Raw genomic sequence first — 15,739 nt, forward strand, 5'->3', positions numbered from 1 at the left:
CAGTTTACAGTGTAATAAAACCAAACTGACTGAAAGAGAGGATACTTTGGTGGTAAGCAACAGGTCTCTGCTCTGGGCCTTGGACATGTGTGGTGCCAGTGGAGTGTGCCAGAGCACAGGACAGGGCTGGGTGCTGCCAGCACTGTACCCTGTGTCAGCCAGCAGTGTGTGGGCTCTGTGCAGTGCTGACTTGGTTAGCTGTGGGCTCCTAGAAGCCAGACCTCACCCACCGCTGAGACTGGTGATGCATTCCTCCTGGAGGTCACCTGCTTTTTCTGCTTGCTGGTATTGTTCCAAAATAGACTTATGTTTCAGCCAGGAAAAGCCTTAGGATGCAGTCATACCTATTGTTTTGGCTTCAGAAGAAGGAGAGATGAAGAGGTTAGCATGCCTAGGCTGTCTTCAGCTTCATGTCACCAGTATCTGATGGAAGTTGTCTCCTCTCTGCCTCCATCTCTCCCTGGCTAGCTTTTCTTGAATCCCATTCTGTCAAAGTGATACAATGTTTTAGAAGTCATTTTTAGGTTCCACTGGGTTGTTATGACAGAACAAGGTTAGGAAGAGTCTACAAGTGCAGTTAGCTGCAAGTAGGACAAGTGCAGATGCTTGGAGGTCTGAAGACTGTGCCAAAGTGAGCCTGGACAGCATCTTTGTACAGTGGCAGTTGCAGCCAAAGCAGTGGAGTTTTGGGTAGATAATCCAAAAGTGTAGTTTCTAGCAAGGCAGCACATCTTTAAAACTCCCAAATTACAGGTGTGTGAAGAGTAGGGGCACTAGCCAGGTGTCTGACTAACTCTGCAGCTGTGTCTCTGCTGTGACAGGACAACAGCTCACTGCATCAAATACATTTGTCCGTCTGCCTCCCTCTGTCAACACGGAGGCATGTGGGTGGGGAAAGGAAAAATAAAAATAATTTTAGAGGAAAATAAAATTAATGCTCATCTGAGATGGTAGAAACTGAACTATTTTACAGAGTGCAGCATAACAGTGTGATTACAGAGTGTTATCTGCTCTAGAGAAATTGTCAACAAGGTTGATATGCTCCTGTATTCAACTCAAAGATGCACAGATCTGTAGTGCTCTGAATTTTGTATATTTGGTCTTTGTGAGTACTGGTGAGACAGACTGCTCCTAAACAAGGACAGACTCTATCTATTAATCTGTCAGATGCAACATGCTATTACACTCAACACCAAGCATGAGAAATCAGTACAGGCAAAGGAACTACAGCTCTTTGAAATTATTTGTAGAAGATGCTGTTATATTATTAACTAAAGAGCATCTATGATTAAAGGTTTGATTAAGCCAGATTTAATTTCTCCTAAATTGATTTATTTCCTCTAAAATAAACTGCATTCCACTCATGGCCACAAACGAATTCAAAAATTCTAGTTATCAGATTGGGTCTTAATGGAAATAAGCAGCTTAACTCACTTGGAAGTGGAAGGTCTCCCGGCTCTGTGATAGTAACAGATGTATGGTTTTGTAGTCTCTAGGTGAATGAGGACAAAGGAGAGGTTCAGTTTTCATATACCGTGTTATTTATACCATTATGTCTGAGATTGCTTTAGCACGGATAATGCTATTTATGAAGCTGCTCAGATTCTGTATTTTATGACCTAGATCAGGAAGCAGGCACGCAACATTTTTAACTGTATGTGTTTCATGTATCTCTTAAGTTAGAGAACTTATGAGCATTAACACTGAGGTAATGCTTTTTGCTGTGTCTTTTCTTTGGAGAAGACTGAAATTTCCCAGACTTGGGCTAATTTCTGTTTCTTTATGACACTGTAAAACTGACATAGAAGATCTAGTGGATACTCAGGGTCTGGCAAAGGCTGTCTTAAAAAAATCCTTACCCTGAGAGCCGAAGTTGAGACAGAACACCTCGACAGTCCTGGGGCATCTCCACAGTGTGTGTGGTGACACAATGAGCACACAGCCCCCAACTCTGAGGGAGAGTATCTTATTCCAGAGATCTGGCCCTTTGTGTTCTGTGAGTTGTACAGCAAACACCAGCTCTCTGAAAATGGAAAAAATATTTGTATGGAGTGGTCAGCTTAGCCCAGGCATGTGCTTTTACATTCATTTCTCTATATGGAGTTGTTCGCACAGTCTCATATGAGAAAACTCTCCTGTGCTGACTGACATCATGCAAAGATGCTCAGGTATCTGAGACCTTTCAAGGGAATTCTTTTTTTTTTTTTTCCCCAACATATAGCTGTCTTGTTTACATTACTTCTGTCAGCCAAAACCCACTGTCTTTTCTCCACAAAGGCAATTGGCCACATCCTAAGAGATACTGACCACTGACTCCCATCTTCTGTAATTCCCAACTAAATGCAGTCAGTAGTTCTGAGGTCTGCAGGTTTAGCTCTTGATGGCCATTCATTATTCCTTATTCAGGAAGATCTTTTCCTGAAATTACAACTTTCTTGGGGCTGGTCTGTGACAGCTTTTGAATCTGTACTGTAACAAGTAAAGCTCGAAGAGGAACTCATCAATATAAGTACATTGATTTTGATATTTTAGATAAACTAACCATTATTACTTCAGTACCTACCTTCACAATATCCAATCTCTGCCTTTTGTATGTGAAGAAACATATATCAGGAATTGGGACTTTTAAAAGGAAGTGTTTCAGGAATGGTGTACCTGAAGATTCACAATGATCTAACAGATGTTTTAAATCAATGAATCTGTTCAATAGGTTTGGGGGTCGCTGCTAGGCTGGAAGAGCTACCATATTGTTTCTCTGGGGCGTATAGCACTAGCACTTACTGAAAATGAAATTGAAGAGCTAGATTTACATTCAATTGACACCATTTCTGTCCTCAGTCAACAAGCAGAATGGACTCTTGCCCAGGTAAGCATGTTACTGAATTTACCACTGAATATATCCTTTGGGATTAAAGTCCTGGGATTGCCTAGGAAACCAATACAGCAACCCCTACCACTGCCTGCTGGTTGCCTTCAGCTGAGGCCACCACAAATAAGAGCTGGTAGGTCAGCACTGATATCACCCTGGCCAGTGAGATGGCCAAGAGGATGTCAATCACTATTAATTGTAATAACTGTGGTCAAACAGTATAATTTCTGATGGTGAAGTATTCCTTAGCTCTTGCCCATCAAGTAATAAAAGAGGTCAGCAGCTCCTCTCACACTGGTCCCTGAAGAGATGCTGCTGGTGGAAGATGCAGGCCTTTCCTCACTGAGAGTAATCACTGAAGAGGTAGTGTACACCCCAGCCCTAGCATTCACTGCCCTGGAAACCTAAGTTGATAGCAAGTATGCCATTTGGATGCTATGTTCCTTTCATCTTCCTTTCTTTGAATAGCTGCTGATTACATCAAGAGATTTTCATACTAAATTGAGACAAAGTGACAGTTAAATAAGGCAAGACAATCTGATATTAGAAAACCTAAATAATTCAGATTAATCCCATTAATTAATTTGCATTTCTTTCTAGCAATTTAACTGAATTTGGCAGTTCTGTCAGGCACTTCAGTGCCCATTTCTTGTAGGGAAGTAGTCACTTGTGAACAAGAGAAGACATACCGAATTCTTTTAACTTGCTTGCATTTGGGAAATGGCTGTATAAATGCTCTGCTTAAGTGCCTCAAATAGGTGGTGCCAGTGCTCCTTCTGAAGGCCATGACAGAATCCTATTAATTACATTGGAAGGCTCAGGATTATATAGCTTCCAGTAAGAATTTGGGCTGCTGGTAACAAAATCTTCAATTATATTTACTCCATTCACACCTTTTATCTTCTTATTTCTGCAGGTAAGATCTATTTTGCAAAGTTTTCTAGAAGATTCTGGGCAAACAATGAGTACACTAAAAAGCTTTGATTTAGTTGGATTGGGAGCTATTCTCTGTGCTCTGAACTCCACAGAAATCATGTCCATAAGGACTGCTGAATTCAGGTATTGGATTTGAATCATAACAGAATTGTTAGTATCTCTATTGATAAAATGCAAACTTGTTTTCCTGGAAGATTTACAGAGCCTAAAGGGCACTTTTTGTTTGCATTCTAAATGCTTTAAGAAAGGCAGTAGCTGTTACAGAAAGCATACAGTGGCTGTTTAAAATACAGTCATTTTAAATTTCCTCTGCCATTTATATCCCACCACTCAAGTAATGCATTCAGAGACCTTGCAACCTACTGTAGGGAACCTGCTTTAGCAGGGGGCTGGATTAGATGATATCCAGAGGTCCCTTCCAAACTCGTGAAACCTGGGTTTTTGCTCCAAACATTAAACATTAAACTTGCAACGCCTGTACGTGTATTTTAACTCAGAAATGGGTTTACATTCTTGCTACTGCAGACTATATTCCAGGCTCTTTTAGTACTGCATGCAATTGCAGCATTTCACGTTAACCTTGTCTTTTGCAGTGCTGCTGTTGCAAGAATTGGCCTCTTGCTGTGTAGCACCCCTGTTCTGAGGCAGTTTAAGAAGATAACAGAGTCTGTGTTTGGAACTGCAACCAGCTGGAATGGCTCTGTGTTACAGGAAATTGGTGCTATAGCAGGTAACAAATTTCAGACTGCAGATGGTGATAGTTGTGAGGCAATGTTATTAAGTGTTGAGTGAAAGGTTTGTGTGGCAGTGTGTTTTTCTAGACTGGCAAAACGAATTTTTTCCAGAGAGGAGTCACCTGCTGGGATGGGCAGTCAGCAATTTCTTAGCACTAAGGAAAAGTTTGTGGTAGTCTCCATAAGGTACCTCCTGCTGCACTTTTTTTAAAGCCTTCCAATCATTTCACTTAATGCTCCCTAAATCTTTCTGTTTTAGAAGAGGCTATGAAGAAGCATTCTCTAATGACACTGCTTATGACTACATAGATTTTTATCATATCTCCCCTCAACTGTCTCTTCTACAAACACAAGAGTTGTTCAGTGGTCCTTCATTGCTCCATACCAATGGCTAAGGACTTGTAATGTTTGAACGCAATGTAAGAAACAACAAAATTAAGAACGAGTGTTCCTCAATGAAACATATGGAAGAAATATATTTATTAGATATTTTGCACAAGTGTTACCCTAAAAGTCAATCTAATAAAAAAAAACTGTATTACCTTTTCAGGTGGTTTGAATGAGGATGAATTAAAGGCCTTTGATAAAAACCTGATGCCATATTTCCAGCCAATAGCAATAAGGAGTATACCTGCTGAAATTTTCCAAGTAAGAGCTTTATTAGTGAAGAAGTAATTGAATTTTTATTGTTTTAACTCTGGTATAAATAAACTGCAGCACTGGTTTGGGGTTTCAGTAAGAATTTTTTCTACGGCTTGAGAGACAGTCAGGGATCTAAAACATTAACTTTGAACTGTGTTATCTGTACTTGTGATGAGCATTAAATATGTTAAGCAAGCTTTGTTTTTTCCTCAGAATGCATATCAGAGAAAAAGCAAAGACCTGAGGTCAGAATGCACAGAAGGGACTCTCTTTCTTTTCACACTGTATTCAGATCTGAGTTTTCTTCTCTGTTTATTAACATTTGCAGAGATGCTATCACAACTACAGATTTCTGTGCTGACTTAGGTAAGAGCCTTTTTATTATCCTGAAATCTGGCAACATTTCCCTGTGTTAGCTCTGAGGAACAGATTGTACAAGCAGATACAGATCAGAAAGGAATTACATCTAATTACAACCATTCTGAATGTGGACCAAAAATTAGAACGTGGATCTTGAGGTCATTGGCCCAGATTTTATTTGACTCAGTGACAAGATTAATATTCTGCCTAGTCTGGTCTCTTTCAGATGCTCAGTCAAATGATGTATTTATGGCCAGATGAGCTAAACAGATAGTTAACTGTGTCAGGATCCATAAATGAGAATAACTCCTTGAACAATTACTGTTTTGCACAGTACCACTGACAGTTTAGATAAGCTTGAGATGTTCTTAGCCAAACTGTCTGGAAAGCAGGCGAAGGTGAAGGTCTATGACATCCTACAGAATTTCTTGTGAAGAGCATACTTTCTTGCTAGTAAGAGTAATGATAATACAAAAAGTGCTTAAAAAACAACAGGGGATCTTCCCAGAACATTTTGCTGTATTTGAAAGACTCAAAGCATAATTTGTTTACATAGCTTTTATGCTATTTTAGAGCTACATACGTTATTCAGATTTTGATTTTTGAAAAACTACATTGTATAATGGACCTCAATTTAGTTCAAAAGTGGCTCATCTCAGCATTTCTGGATGACAGGCATTTATGAGGTTTTTGAGGTTTAAAGGAGCATATCGTTTGCTAGACAATGAGAAATTAGGAAGGGTTTGTTCTGTGGTCTGACCTACCTGGAAGGGAAAAATATAATCCCTTGTAAAGTGGAACCTGGATGCAGAACTGTTGCTGCAGAGATGGCATGTTGTGCAGGAATGCTGCAATTCCTGGGACTGTAGATTGTTAGCTGGAATCGAAGCCATCCAGCATGGATGTAATTTCTGTGTAACATAATTACTATAAGATTATGATTTCCATATTCATTTTTAAACACAAACTTCAGTATGTCCAAACTTGGAGGATTTGCAGTCTAAAAGAGGAAACAAGGATGAGAATAAAATATTTTATTTTTCAACTCACGCTTTCCATGCTGATATCTCCAATCAAGATTTAAGTATAGATGAAGAGAGGCTGCTTGGGAGCAGAAAAGGAAATACATGAAAACACAAGAAGAGGCACAAATGGCACACAGTGTCATTTGTCTTTGCACAAGTCAGAAAAATGACTGGAAAATGAAACTCCTTTTACATATTGAAGCAGTGTCCAATATAGTGTTATCAAAGAAAGCTTCTCAAGCTGTTACAGCCAAGCAGCAAATGGCCAGTGAAATAAATTAACAAAGCTTTATTGAGTTTTGCTAAAGAAATACAATGTTGAAGGCTATTTCTCCTCATTTCTTACCTGTCTGTAATTGGCAGTCTAAATGATTTTTTCTGGCTTTTTCACTCCCAGGCATTGTCACCAGAACAAATAGCAAACCTGGGCCCTGAAAATGCTGCTATGGTTACAGAATTGCAGCGTGAGCATCTGAGTGCATCACAGCTCCAGAGCCTTCAGCTGGCACTGGATGGAGCCAGGACCAACAGCCGGGAGGCACCCACCACAGCTTGCGTACCGCTGTCGAGACGACCTCCAGCTCCAGGTGGTGAGTACAGCCACTTCCCAATTCTGCTTAGAGGGGAAGGTGCTGGTGCACCAGTGCAACGTGCATCTGAGCACCCACCAGGATCACACCCGTATTGCGAAGAAGGGCCAGAGTGAATTTTGTAATCACTTTTTTAACTCCTACCACCAATCATGTGCCTGACCAAGAGGAATTACAAGGACGTTTCTGGATTTACCCACAGAATAATGAAGGAATACTGTCAGCTGGCTAGTGGATGACACTGTGCTAAGCCTAGCTTGTGTAAAACGTAGGCTGAAACAGTGAGCTTTCCCCAGTCCTTCTTTCTCATACTCTTTGCCTTAAAAGTTTAGAGCGGGGCCCTGGTTGGCTGAGCTGTAATTGGGAAGGAGGAAGCACTGGGGCAGATCAGCACCCTTATCCAAACTGGATCTAAGGCCCTGCTTTCCCCTGCTGTTCCCATCCTGTTTGGAAAGAAAGCCTAGGCTCCAGTGGTTTAACTTATTACTTCTTCGTATTGCAAATTATACTGGGCAAGTTATGCTGGTGAGTATATGGATGTTTTACAGTTAGTGATAGTTCACATACAGTCAAGCCAGCGTTGAGAAATTATCACTATCAGACAGCAAATATTATTCCTTCCACTGCTACAAGCAAGAGATGAGATGTTGAAGAAAAGAGAGGAATGCTGAGGTGCTAAAAGAGGAGTAAGGGGGACTAAATAGCTACCATGCTCTTGCTGAAATTAATGCAGACCTTACTGGAAGCAGCTGACCTGTGCTGTCAGCCCACATCTCTCATGCGCCTGGTACAATTTTCCTGTAGATATGCCACAGGGAGGAGCTTCCTGGGCAAAGATCACCTGAGTTCTTGAGTTTCTCATTCATTATTCCTGCTATACCCATTATTCCATACTACCCCTATGAAATGTTTCTCTTTGGAGCCATGCATGGAAGTTGACCATTCCATGTTGTCATCTTTTGAGCTGCTAAATGTAAATAGGAGAACTGAAATGCTGTAATTTGCTACACCTCTTTGGGCTGGCTTGGGTAGGATGGCACTAGTCTGAAGTATGTTGTGACAGTAAAGCATAAAGCATTCTGCTTTTCAGGTGCTCCCTGTCTGAGCAGCTTCAGCATCTGGTTGTGTGCTTTGTTCATACTTGCACGTGCCTTTCTGAATCCATGAATGTTAAGCTTATGGTAAGTTATGTTTTTGGAGGGATCTTTATAAGAGACTTGTATCACATGTAACAGTAATAATGGCTTAGCAGTAACATGGGAGGGTGAAGGACTGAGACCCCCTTTCTGCTTTGAAAATGGAGGTAGCAATTTCTGATTAACTTATTTGTATTGCAGAGATGTCTTGTAACTCTGTTAGCCTATCTCAGACTGTAATCAAGAGTAAAGCACCTTATCTTATCTTTACTATAAGGCCAGCCTTAGCAAAAGTATGTTTAAAATTCCATGTAACACCAATCAATTTGTGTGTTTTTTTAGAGCATGTTGTTGGTATTAATCTGTATTTTGCTTGTTCCAGTCCACTGATAAGATTTTATTCCACAAGTGCTGTGATAACCTCCAGCTGAATGAATTTTGCCATTAAATTTTATTGAATTTTATAATTTTAACATAATAAGATTTAACAAGAGCACTGATGGGCTTAGGTTAAAAATGCCAGTTAAGCAAACTAAATGCTCTAGTATTCCATTCAGTGTTTAAGGCAAATCAAGGTATGTCAAGAAATATTCTTCTTTGTTTTTTGATTTTTAGTGTTCTGGAGGTTATGAAAAAGAGGTGCTGAAGATCTGCAGCTTAGCACAAATAGCAGAATGAAGAGGTGCTCAGATGCCTGAGTGTAACCTGGTTAATTTCTTAAAAGCAACACCTTCATCTGGCATCATGATGTGAAGTATCTCCTTTCCTTTACCATTAACAAGTAAGATGGAATCCTTCCAAATACTTCAGAACACATTTCAAAATTGCAAATGCCTTATATGAGAAAGTTAATGAAAGATAAGCTTATATGTTAGAGAGGAGCCTGAATGACACAGAGGATGGACAACTGATGTATTTTATCCCAGTCCTTTTTATTCTGGTTTATTTGGTCATACTATTTTAATCCATCTGTTGCATTTTCTTCATATAGTTTGTAGCCTCAGGACAGAGGCTCTGTCTGTGTGACATATTAGAAGCCACGCTAAAAGCTACTGCTGTTGCAATAAAATAATTTCATTTCTGGGACAATAGTTTAAATCCTGCTCAGCTAAGAAGTAGTCGTGTGATTTTATTTAAGCATTTTTAATAAATGTATTCCCCACAGCTGCATTTATACAACATGGAATTGTTACCACAGAGGGCAGTGCAATACTGTTTATATTTGATGTGACAAAATGCACCATGGAAAGCTTATTATTTTCATCACAAGATGACCCTCCGCTTTGGTCAGGGTAGAAGGATACTGCTAGAAACTGAAAGAGATAACTGTTCACTGGGACTGTGTACTACTAGGACTGTCAATCCAGCACTTTCCACAAGGTTTGTAATAATTTATCATAACTATAAATCACATACAGTTTGTATGTCTGATGCCTTTCATGTCAGATCTAAGTATTTTAAACTATGGAAAAACAGATAAATTAAAAATTTCCTGCATGTAAATATATATTTTTGTGTTCATCAGCATGGTCTTATGCCAAGAATTCATGGTCCCATTTTCCATTTTGCCATCGCAGAAGTCCTTATTCTGGAATTTAAAAAAGGCACTGATCAGTCTTAAAAGTTCAGCTTCTCCATTTAGGGCTGTGCTGTAGTAAATGTCTTTCAGACTTTTATTTGTATTTCTTTACGGGAAACATCAAATCTAGCTTCTTTGCACTGAAAGCAGATTTGAAAAGTTGCTACAGTTGGGGAAGGGATAGGAATAAGGCAGGAGAGAAGCAGCCGCAGCTTCTTGCTGGGGAAAGGTGAGCTTTTGCTGTTGCTGGGAGTAACAGCTCCCACCACAGTCCCAGATGGTTTGTAACTCCTACAGCAGCAGCAGCAGGAGCCAACCTGATTTTCAGGACTCTGTTATTGGCAAAGGAAGCAGTGAGAGCATTGCCATTTTCACCCCTTCTTGTTCCATCCTGCCCTTTAGCAATCTGCTGCTTTAGGAACTGCCTTTGCCTGTCTCTAACCCTAGAAAATGTGACATGATGTTGAAACAATACTACATGCATTGCATTTTATGAGCAAAGAACTACTATTGCTGCAAGTTGCCTTGCAACTTTTTCTGTAGCAGTAATGGTAAAATATCAGCTTTTTCCCCACTGCATTTTCTTTTCTGCATGTAAACAGTAGATTGTGGTCTTTCTTTAAATAGAAATAAATCCCAGCAAATACATGTGAGCACCCACTAAAACAAAAAATGCTTTGATGGATCAAGCGCATTATACTTATCTGTATTCTCATCTTAAAAAGTCCTGCCTCACTGAAATGTGAAGGCACTAAGAGGTTGTTTGGTTTCCATAAATTACTTGACTTGAATTTTGTGTACACTTCTGTGAAGATGCAGGAGAAATATTGTCAAAGTCAAGAAGAGACAGCATTTCCAGTTCACTGTGAAAGTCAGATACATGACTGTGCTATACCAAGTGCTTCAAAAATCCATATGAGCTGAAAATAATCTTCTGGCAATGTACCTGGGAGTGATTCTGTCTGCAGTTATGTGAGTCAAGAGTTCAGCTTTTAATTGGAGCGGGAATGAGCTCTTTGTTTTGTGCCATCTGTGCTGTAATTTCTTTCAAGCACAAGAGCTTTTGAATAGCTGAACTCCTTGATTATTTATTAATTTTATTAATAATTGTGTTAATATCTTCGTTGATTTACATTTGGTCAAAGGCTTATCTACTTCTCATAAGAGTAGTGTAGAAAATGTAAATGCAGAGTTCCCACTGGATTTTCAATTTGCTTCATGATGAGAGGAGAAGTCCTCTTTGGTTTGTGTGACCATGTGAGAGCATCTCAGATGATGAGTATTGTAGAAATATAATTTTAATTCTGCCAGTGTACCTCTTATGAAGGTCAAAGATGAAAAATTTCATTCTGCTGAAACTGTGCATGATATGCCTATCTCTAAATTCTTGAAAATTAACTTCTGTGAGGAGAGCACATGGGGAAGAGAGAGATTTGGAAAGCTCAGCATGTAGTCTGCTCTCTGTGTATGTAATCCGTTGTCCATTCACAATCTGGCATGCTTCCATTGCTAATGAGAAACTGAAACACATACTCTCCTTTTTACTCCTCTAAACCTCAGACTCCTTTAATGCAGACCTACTATGATGTGATACTGCTAGGCATAATCACCTGTCACCTTTGCCTATGTGTATTATACACAAAAGGCCTACTTCACTGGCATTTGTTCATGGGAAAGATGTCTCACACTTCCCCTCTTTTCACACCACCAAGGTTTTGGGAAGAATATGCTTCAGGAAGATGTTTTTATAAAGTTTTCTTTCATTCTAAAAGGAATGTTGCTGATTGTTTTAGATGTGGGCAACATTTGTTTAAACCCTTAAGTTCTAATGTTAAGTTGTAATATTAAGTTCTAACATGTATATCTGAGAACAGCACAAAATACAGACTCTAGTGCAGAAATCTGCTCTTGAGTACATGTCATGACACTCTAGTTTTCTGCACATTGTGAGAACTGCAGCTCTCCTCTCCACTTCATCCTACTCTGATGTTTGCTAGGCACTGCTGTACGTACTGCAGGATATACATCCAATTGTTGACAGTTTGACCTAACTCTTGCATAGGCCAGGTTCTTCTCAGTGTTGTAAACTATGTGACAAGTGGCCCTGTCCAGCAGTATGTCAGTGCAGTATTTGTTTAATTCATCTGATGGGATGTAAGATGGTTAAGGGGTCATTAGACAACACAAAAATACTCTGTCAGCTCATTATATAAGGGCCTAACACCTTTATATTCAGAATCATTAGAAAAGAAAAAGGGGCTACTAGTTCTGGATCACTGAGGGAAGAAAATATCCATGCTACCTGGTACTGAAGAAATCCCATGTTTCTGGTTTCTTATACTCAGGGATTTAAAGGTAACAACTACCCATTCACAGCATCTGAAAAATGTCCCTGTAAAGCTGGCACTATGGCTGTCATTAGTTTTTGTACAGTATGTGGAATGTATGACTCCTCGTGATCTCAATCTGTCACATCTGTGCTAACCAACACACTCTTTTAAATATATATATATATATATACTTCCTTAATTTTAAATTTAAGAAGCCCTTTATGTCTTTGTATAATCTGCTCAAATACTCCAGAGGCAGTTATGCACTGCATCATGGCAGATTTAGTTTATCATTTGACTGCTGTGCCTGTCCTGGGATCATCACCACCCAGTTTGTAACATAGCTTTCAGTCCCATCCTGTTTGACTGGGGTCTTGTTAGCAATCCCATTCTATCTCCCCATCTTGAAGCAGATGTGGCCATGCCTTCCGGGTGTGCCAGCTGAAATGTGTGGGGATATGGGAGAGATCCCACTAACTCAAAGAACTCTTGTTTCACAACTCAGGAATAAGCAAGGAATTAACCATTACTTGAAGTGAGTCACATGAATAGATAATTCCATAGCACTGACCACAGGGTATTTTGGCTCTTACCATGTTGTGGTAGTTGTAAATTATAATTTGAAGAATCATAACTCATTCAATGAAGTACCTCAATTCCCTTATGATTGGCCCAAATAACCTTTTCTTTTCCCCCAAAAACCCTGATATTCTAGGCTGATATGCAAGTGTAAGCAATGAAATCTCTTTATCTCAGTGAAAATGTTTTTGATAAGTATGTGTTTTATTTGTTTTTTAGGAAGACTGTAGATACATGGGCCTAGTATCTCAAGAGAGCTAAGAACCTTATTTTACTCCCTTATAGTCCTTGATTAGTAAGATACTTCCTCCTGTGTCATATGGTGTAACACATCCACATGGACTGCTTGATCCACTACTGTTGAGGTCAGGGCTCTGTCTTCCCTCCCTAGTACAACAGGAAGGAGACTGGGTAGAAAAGAAAAGTCTGCAAAGAATACACACAAACTCTTAATGAAAATTAAATTTCTCTTACCCCCAGAAATCTGAAATCACTCCTCAGAAAGAATATTTTGTGCATTGTTATACAGCATGTTTTAAAAAGGCCAAACTTTTCAAACAAATTAATGTACCATCCAAGTACCTCTTTTCATATATTTTGATAAAGTGTTTGGTCCCTTATGAGACTTTATCTAATCAGTTCCTAAACAGAGAAATTAGGAGACTAGTTCAAATACTCTGCCAGTCCTTGTCTCTACTAGGACCTGGAGCAGTTCTTTACCAGACAATATTTTTGTCAAAATTAACATCTTGTTTATTCTACCCACAAGTATACAGTCTGGAAATGCATTACATTTTTTTCTGCTCAGAGTACCAGTTAGCCAATGCCCATCTGTCTGTTCCTGCCCTTTGCTGTTCAGCATCATTCTGCTTCTCTGGTCCGGATTAATAAGGATTTTCTTGCCCTCATGATACAAGAACACATGTCATGCTCAGATTTTGCAATTCAAGTGACTATACATTGCAGTTTTAAGTGGAGAAATTATGTACAGTGGATTTCTAGCTTTGCTGGCAACTAAGTAACATTTATTTTCTAAAATTTTAGCTGGTATTAATTACTCTAATAGCATCTCACTTAGGATCCGAAATCTTCTCTTTGGAGGACGAAAAGAAGAGACAACCAGAAATCCTAGAGGAGAAATATGACAATTAGAGAATGGTGTTTTCTTCTGGTAATCTTTTCTCCAAGAAGTGTTAACCATTGTATAAAAAGGAACTGTACAAACAATAGGCATTGCTATAGTCAAAATCATGTGTTGGTTTAATGCAGAAGATAAAGCTGCCCTAGGTCATCTCTAACCAGAGCCTGACATATTTTGATATTTAATCAGATGTCAGAAAACAGCTCAGACCACAAACAAGCTCTGGATATATCCTGTATGAACTGAGAAAATTATTATTTATTCTCATCATGATATCGTTGATGCCATTGCTTTTGAAAGAGGCAAATCATTTATATAATTGTTTCCATAACTTGTATTAATTTTCTGTGCAATAAGTACATTCCACTTTTTCAAGAAAGACACCCTCTTTTCAGTCTCTATAAAATGATCGTTAAGATTATGCAATTTATTTCTGTACTGGGCCCTTTTCAAGATGAGAAGGTCATTGTTTTAGAAATCCGAGTTATATTCAGGAAGAGATCCAAGGAAGAATGTAGCATATATGTAAGCTACAAGAGAATATGCAGCATAATGTGATGTCTATCAGTATCTGAGGCAGTGTCCACTGAAATCCATGGACAGCTTCACCAGCATCCTGTTCCTGAGACCATCAAGAACCATGATGAGACCATAGCCTTTCAGCTGGCTACGAAATGTGCAGTCAGTCCACTAACTGCCAATGCCCAGGACAGCATATTTATAGCAGGTAATATTTCATGCTCTATTATGTCTTTCTAAGAGAAGATACGTTTATGATTGAAGTGTTTTTAATTCTTCAAACCAGAACAGAGTGAAGGTGCGATGCTGTACAGCCTCCCTCTTTCAAGAGACACTGATTTCAGGCAGTATGAACTTCAGTACCCTGCTGTATCCTATGACAATCTTTATCCACTTCTGCAGTGCCCTTTGCATCACCTGAGTACCCTGAGCTCTGACACCAGCGTGCCTTTGAGAAGCACAGGTTCTCCAGTATACTATCAGATGTGCTTCTCACCTTCCACTTTTTTCATTGATAAGGCAAGTGAAATGTCAGAAGCCTGGGGCTTCAGTTGAGGGCTGAGGAAAGGTGAGAATTGTTTCAAGCACCAGAGAAAGCTGAGCTTGCCGTGGGGGTGGCAAGCCTGTACCATGCTGCCAGGGAGTTCTGCTTCCTGTCAGCTGCAGGGAGATATCCAGGGACAACATGACTTCCTTTTGCAGCTCCTCAGCTGAGGAGGTACTGGAACCAGAAAGTGAAGAGGTATGCCAGGTCTGCAGACAAGGGGACAACATGTCTCTTGTTTGAGGGTACTTTTCTGATCAGAGCTGAGGCTGAAATGTATAGGGCCTTCTCTTCATGGGGAGTGGAAAAGACCTGTTAACTTTTACATTTTCATTTCAAATGCTTGTAGCTTTGCTTTTAGTTACTCTAAAAGGAGTAATATGCTCTCTTGAATGCCCTGAACAACTGAAGAACTTGTCAGAGGAAAGAAAGTAAAAGAGTTAGCTTATTATTGATTCAAGTTTATCATGGCTTTACCCATTTGGTAATACTGTTGAAAGGAGAGGTTTGTAGACCTTTCAAAGAAATAGAGAAAACAAACCTGTGAAGAGGGGAATGAAAGCAAACTAGAAAATAAAAAAATGCATATCTAAGAAGCTCAAGTAGAAAAAGAAACCCCAACAAAAACATTCAGAGAAGGATTAAAACTAAGCAAGTATTTTTCCTAATTCTTTAAGGGTCTTTCTCATATCTGCCCTTTTTTCAGCTAACTGCAGTCTCTGGTACAACAAAGGGGCTGTCATATTAGCTAACAT

The 15,739-nt window shown here is 39.4% G+C and overlaps 1 protein-coding gene across 1 annotated transcript in view; it reads left to right on the plus strand.

The window, feature by feature from the left end:
* Window positions 1-12,349, plus strand: part of OTOA (otoancorin) — a 35,234-nt gene extending 22,885 nt beyond the window's left edge. Inside the window, exons 23-29 of the mRNA XM_031555829.1 lie at window positions 2,711-2,866; window positions 3,786-3,928; window positions 4,399-4,535; window positions 5,090-5,187; window positions 6,964-7,156; window positions 8,247-8,337; window positions 8,908-12,349. Coding sequence (XP_031411689.1) covers window positions 2,711-2,866; window positions 3,786-3,928; window positions 4,399-4,535; window positions 5,090-5,187; window positions 6,964-7,156; window positions 8,247-8,323 — 804 coding nt within the window. The 3' untranslated portion in view covers window positions 8,324-8,337; window positions 8,908-12,349. The remainder of the gene's footprint in view (window positions 1-2,710; window positions 2,867-3,785; window positions 3,929-4,398; window positions 4,536-5,089; window positions 5,188-6,963; window positions 7,157-8,246; window positions 8,338-8,907) is intronic.
* Window positions 12,350-15,739: the final 3,390 nt, after the last annotated feature.

Source organism: Meleagris gallopavo, chromosome 16 (assembly GCF_000146605.3).
Source record: "Meleagris gallopavo isolate NT-WF06-2002-E0010 breed Aviagen turkey brand Nicholas breeding stock chromosome 16, Turkey_5.1, whole genome shotgun sequence".
Classification (NCBI taxonomy): domain Eukaryota; kingdom Metazoa; phylum Chordata; class Aves; order Galliformes; family Phasianidae; genus Meleagris; species Meleagris gallopavo.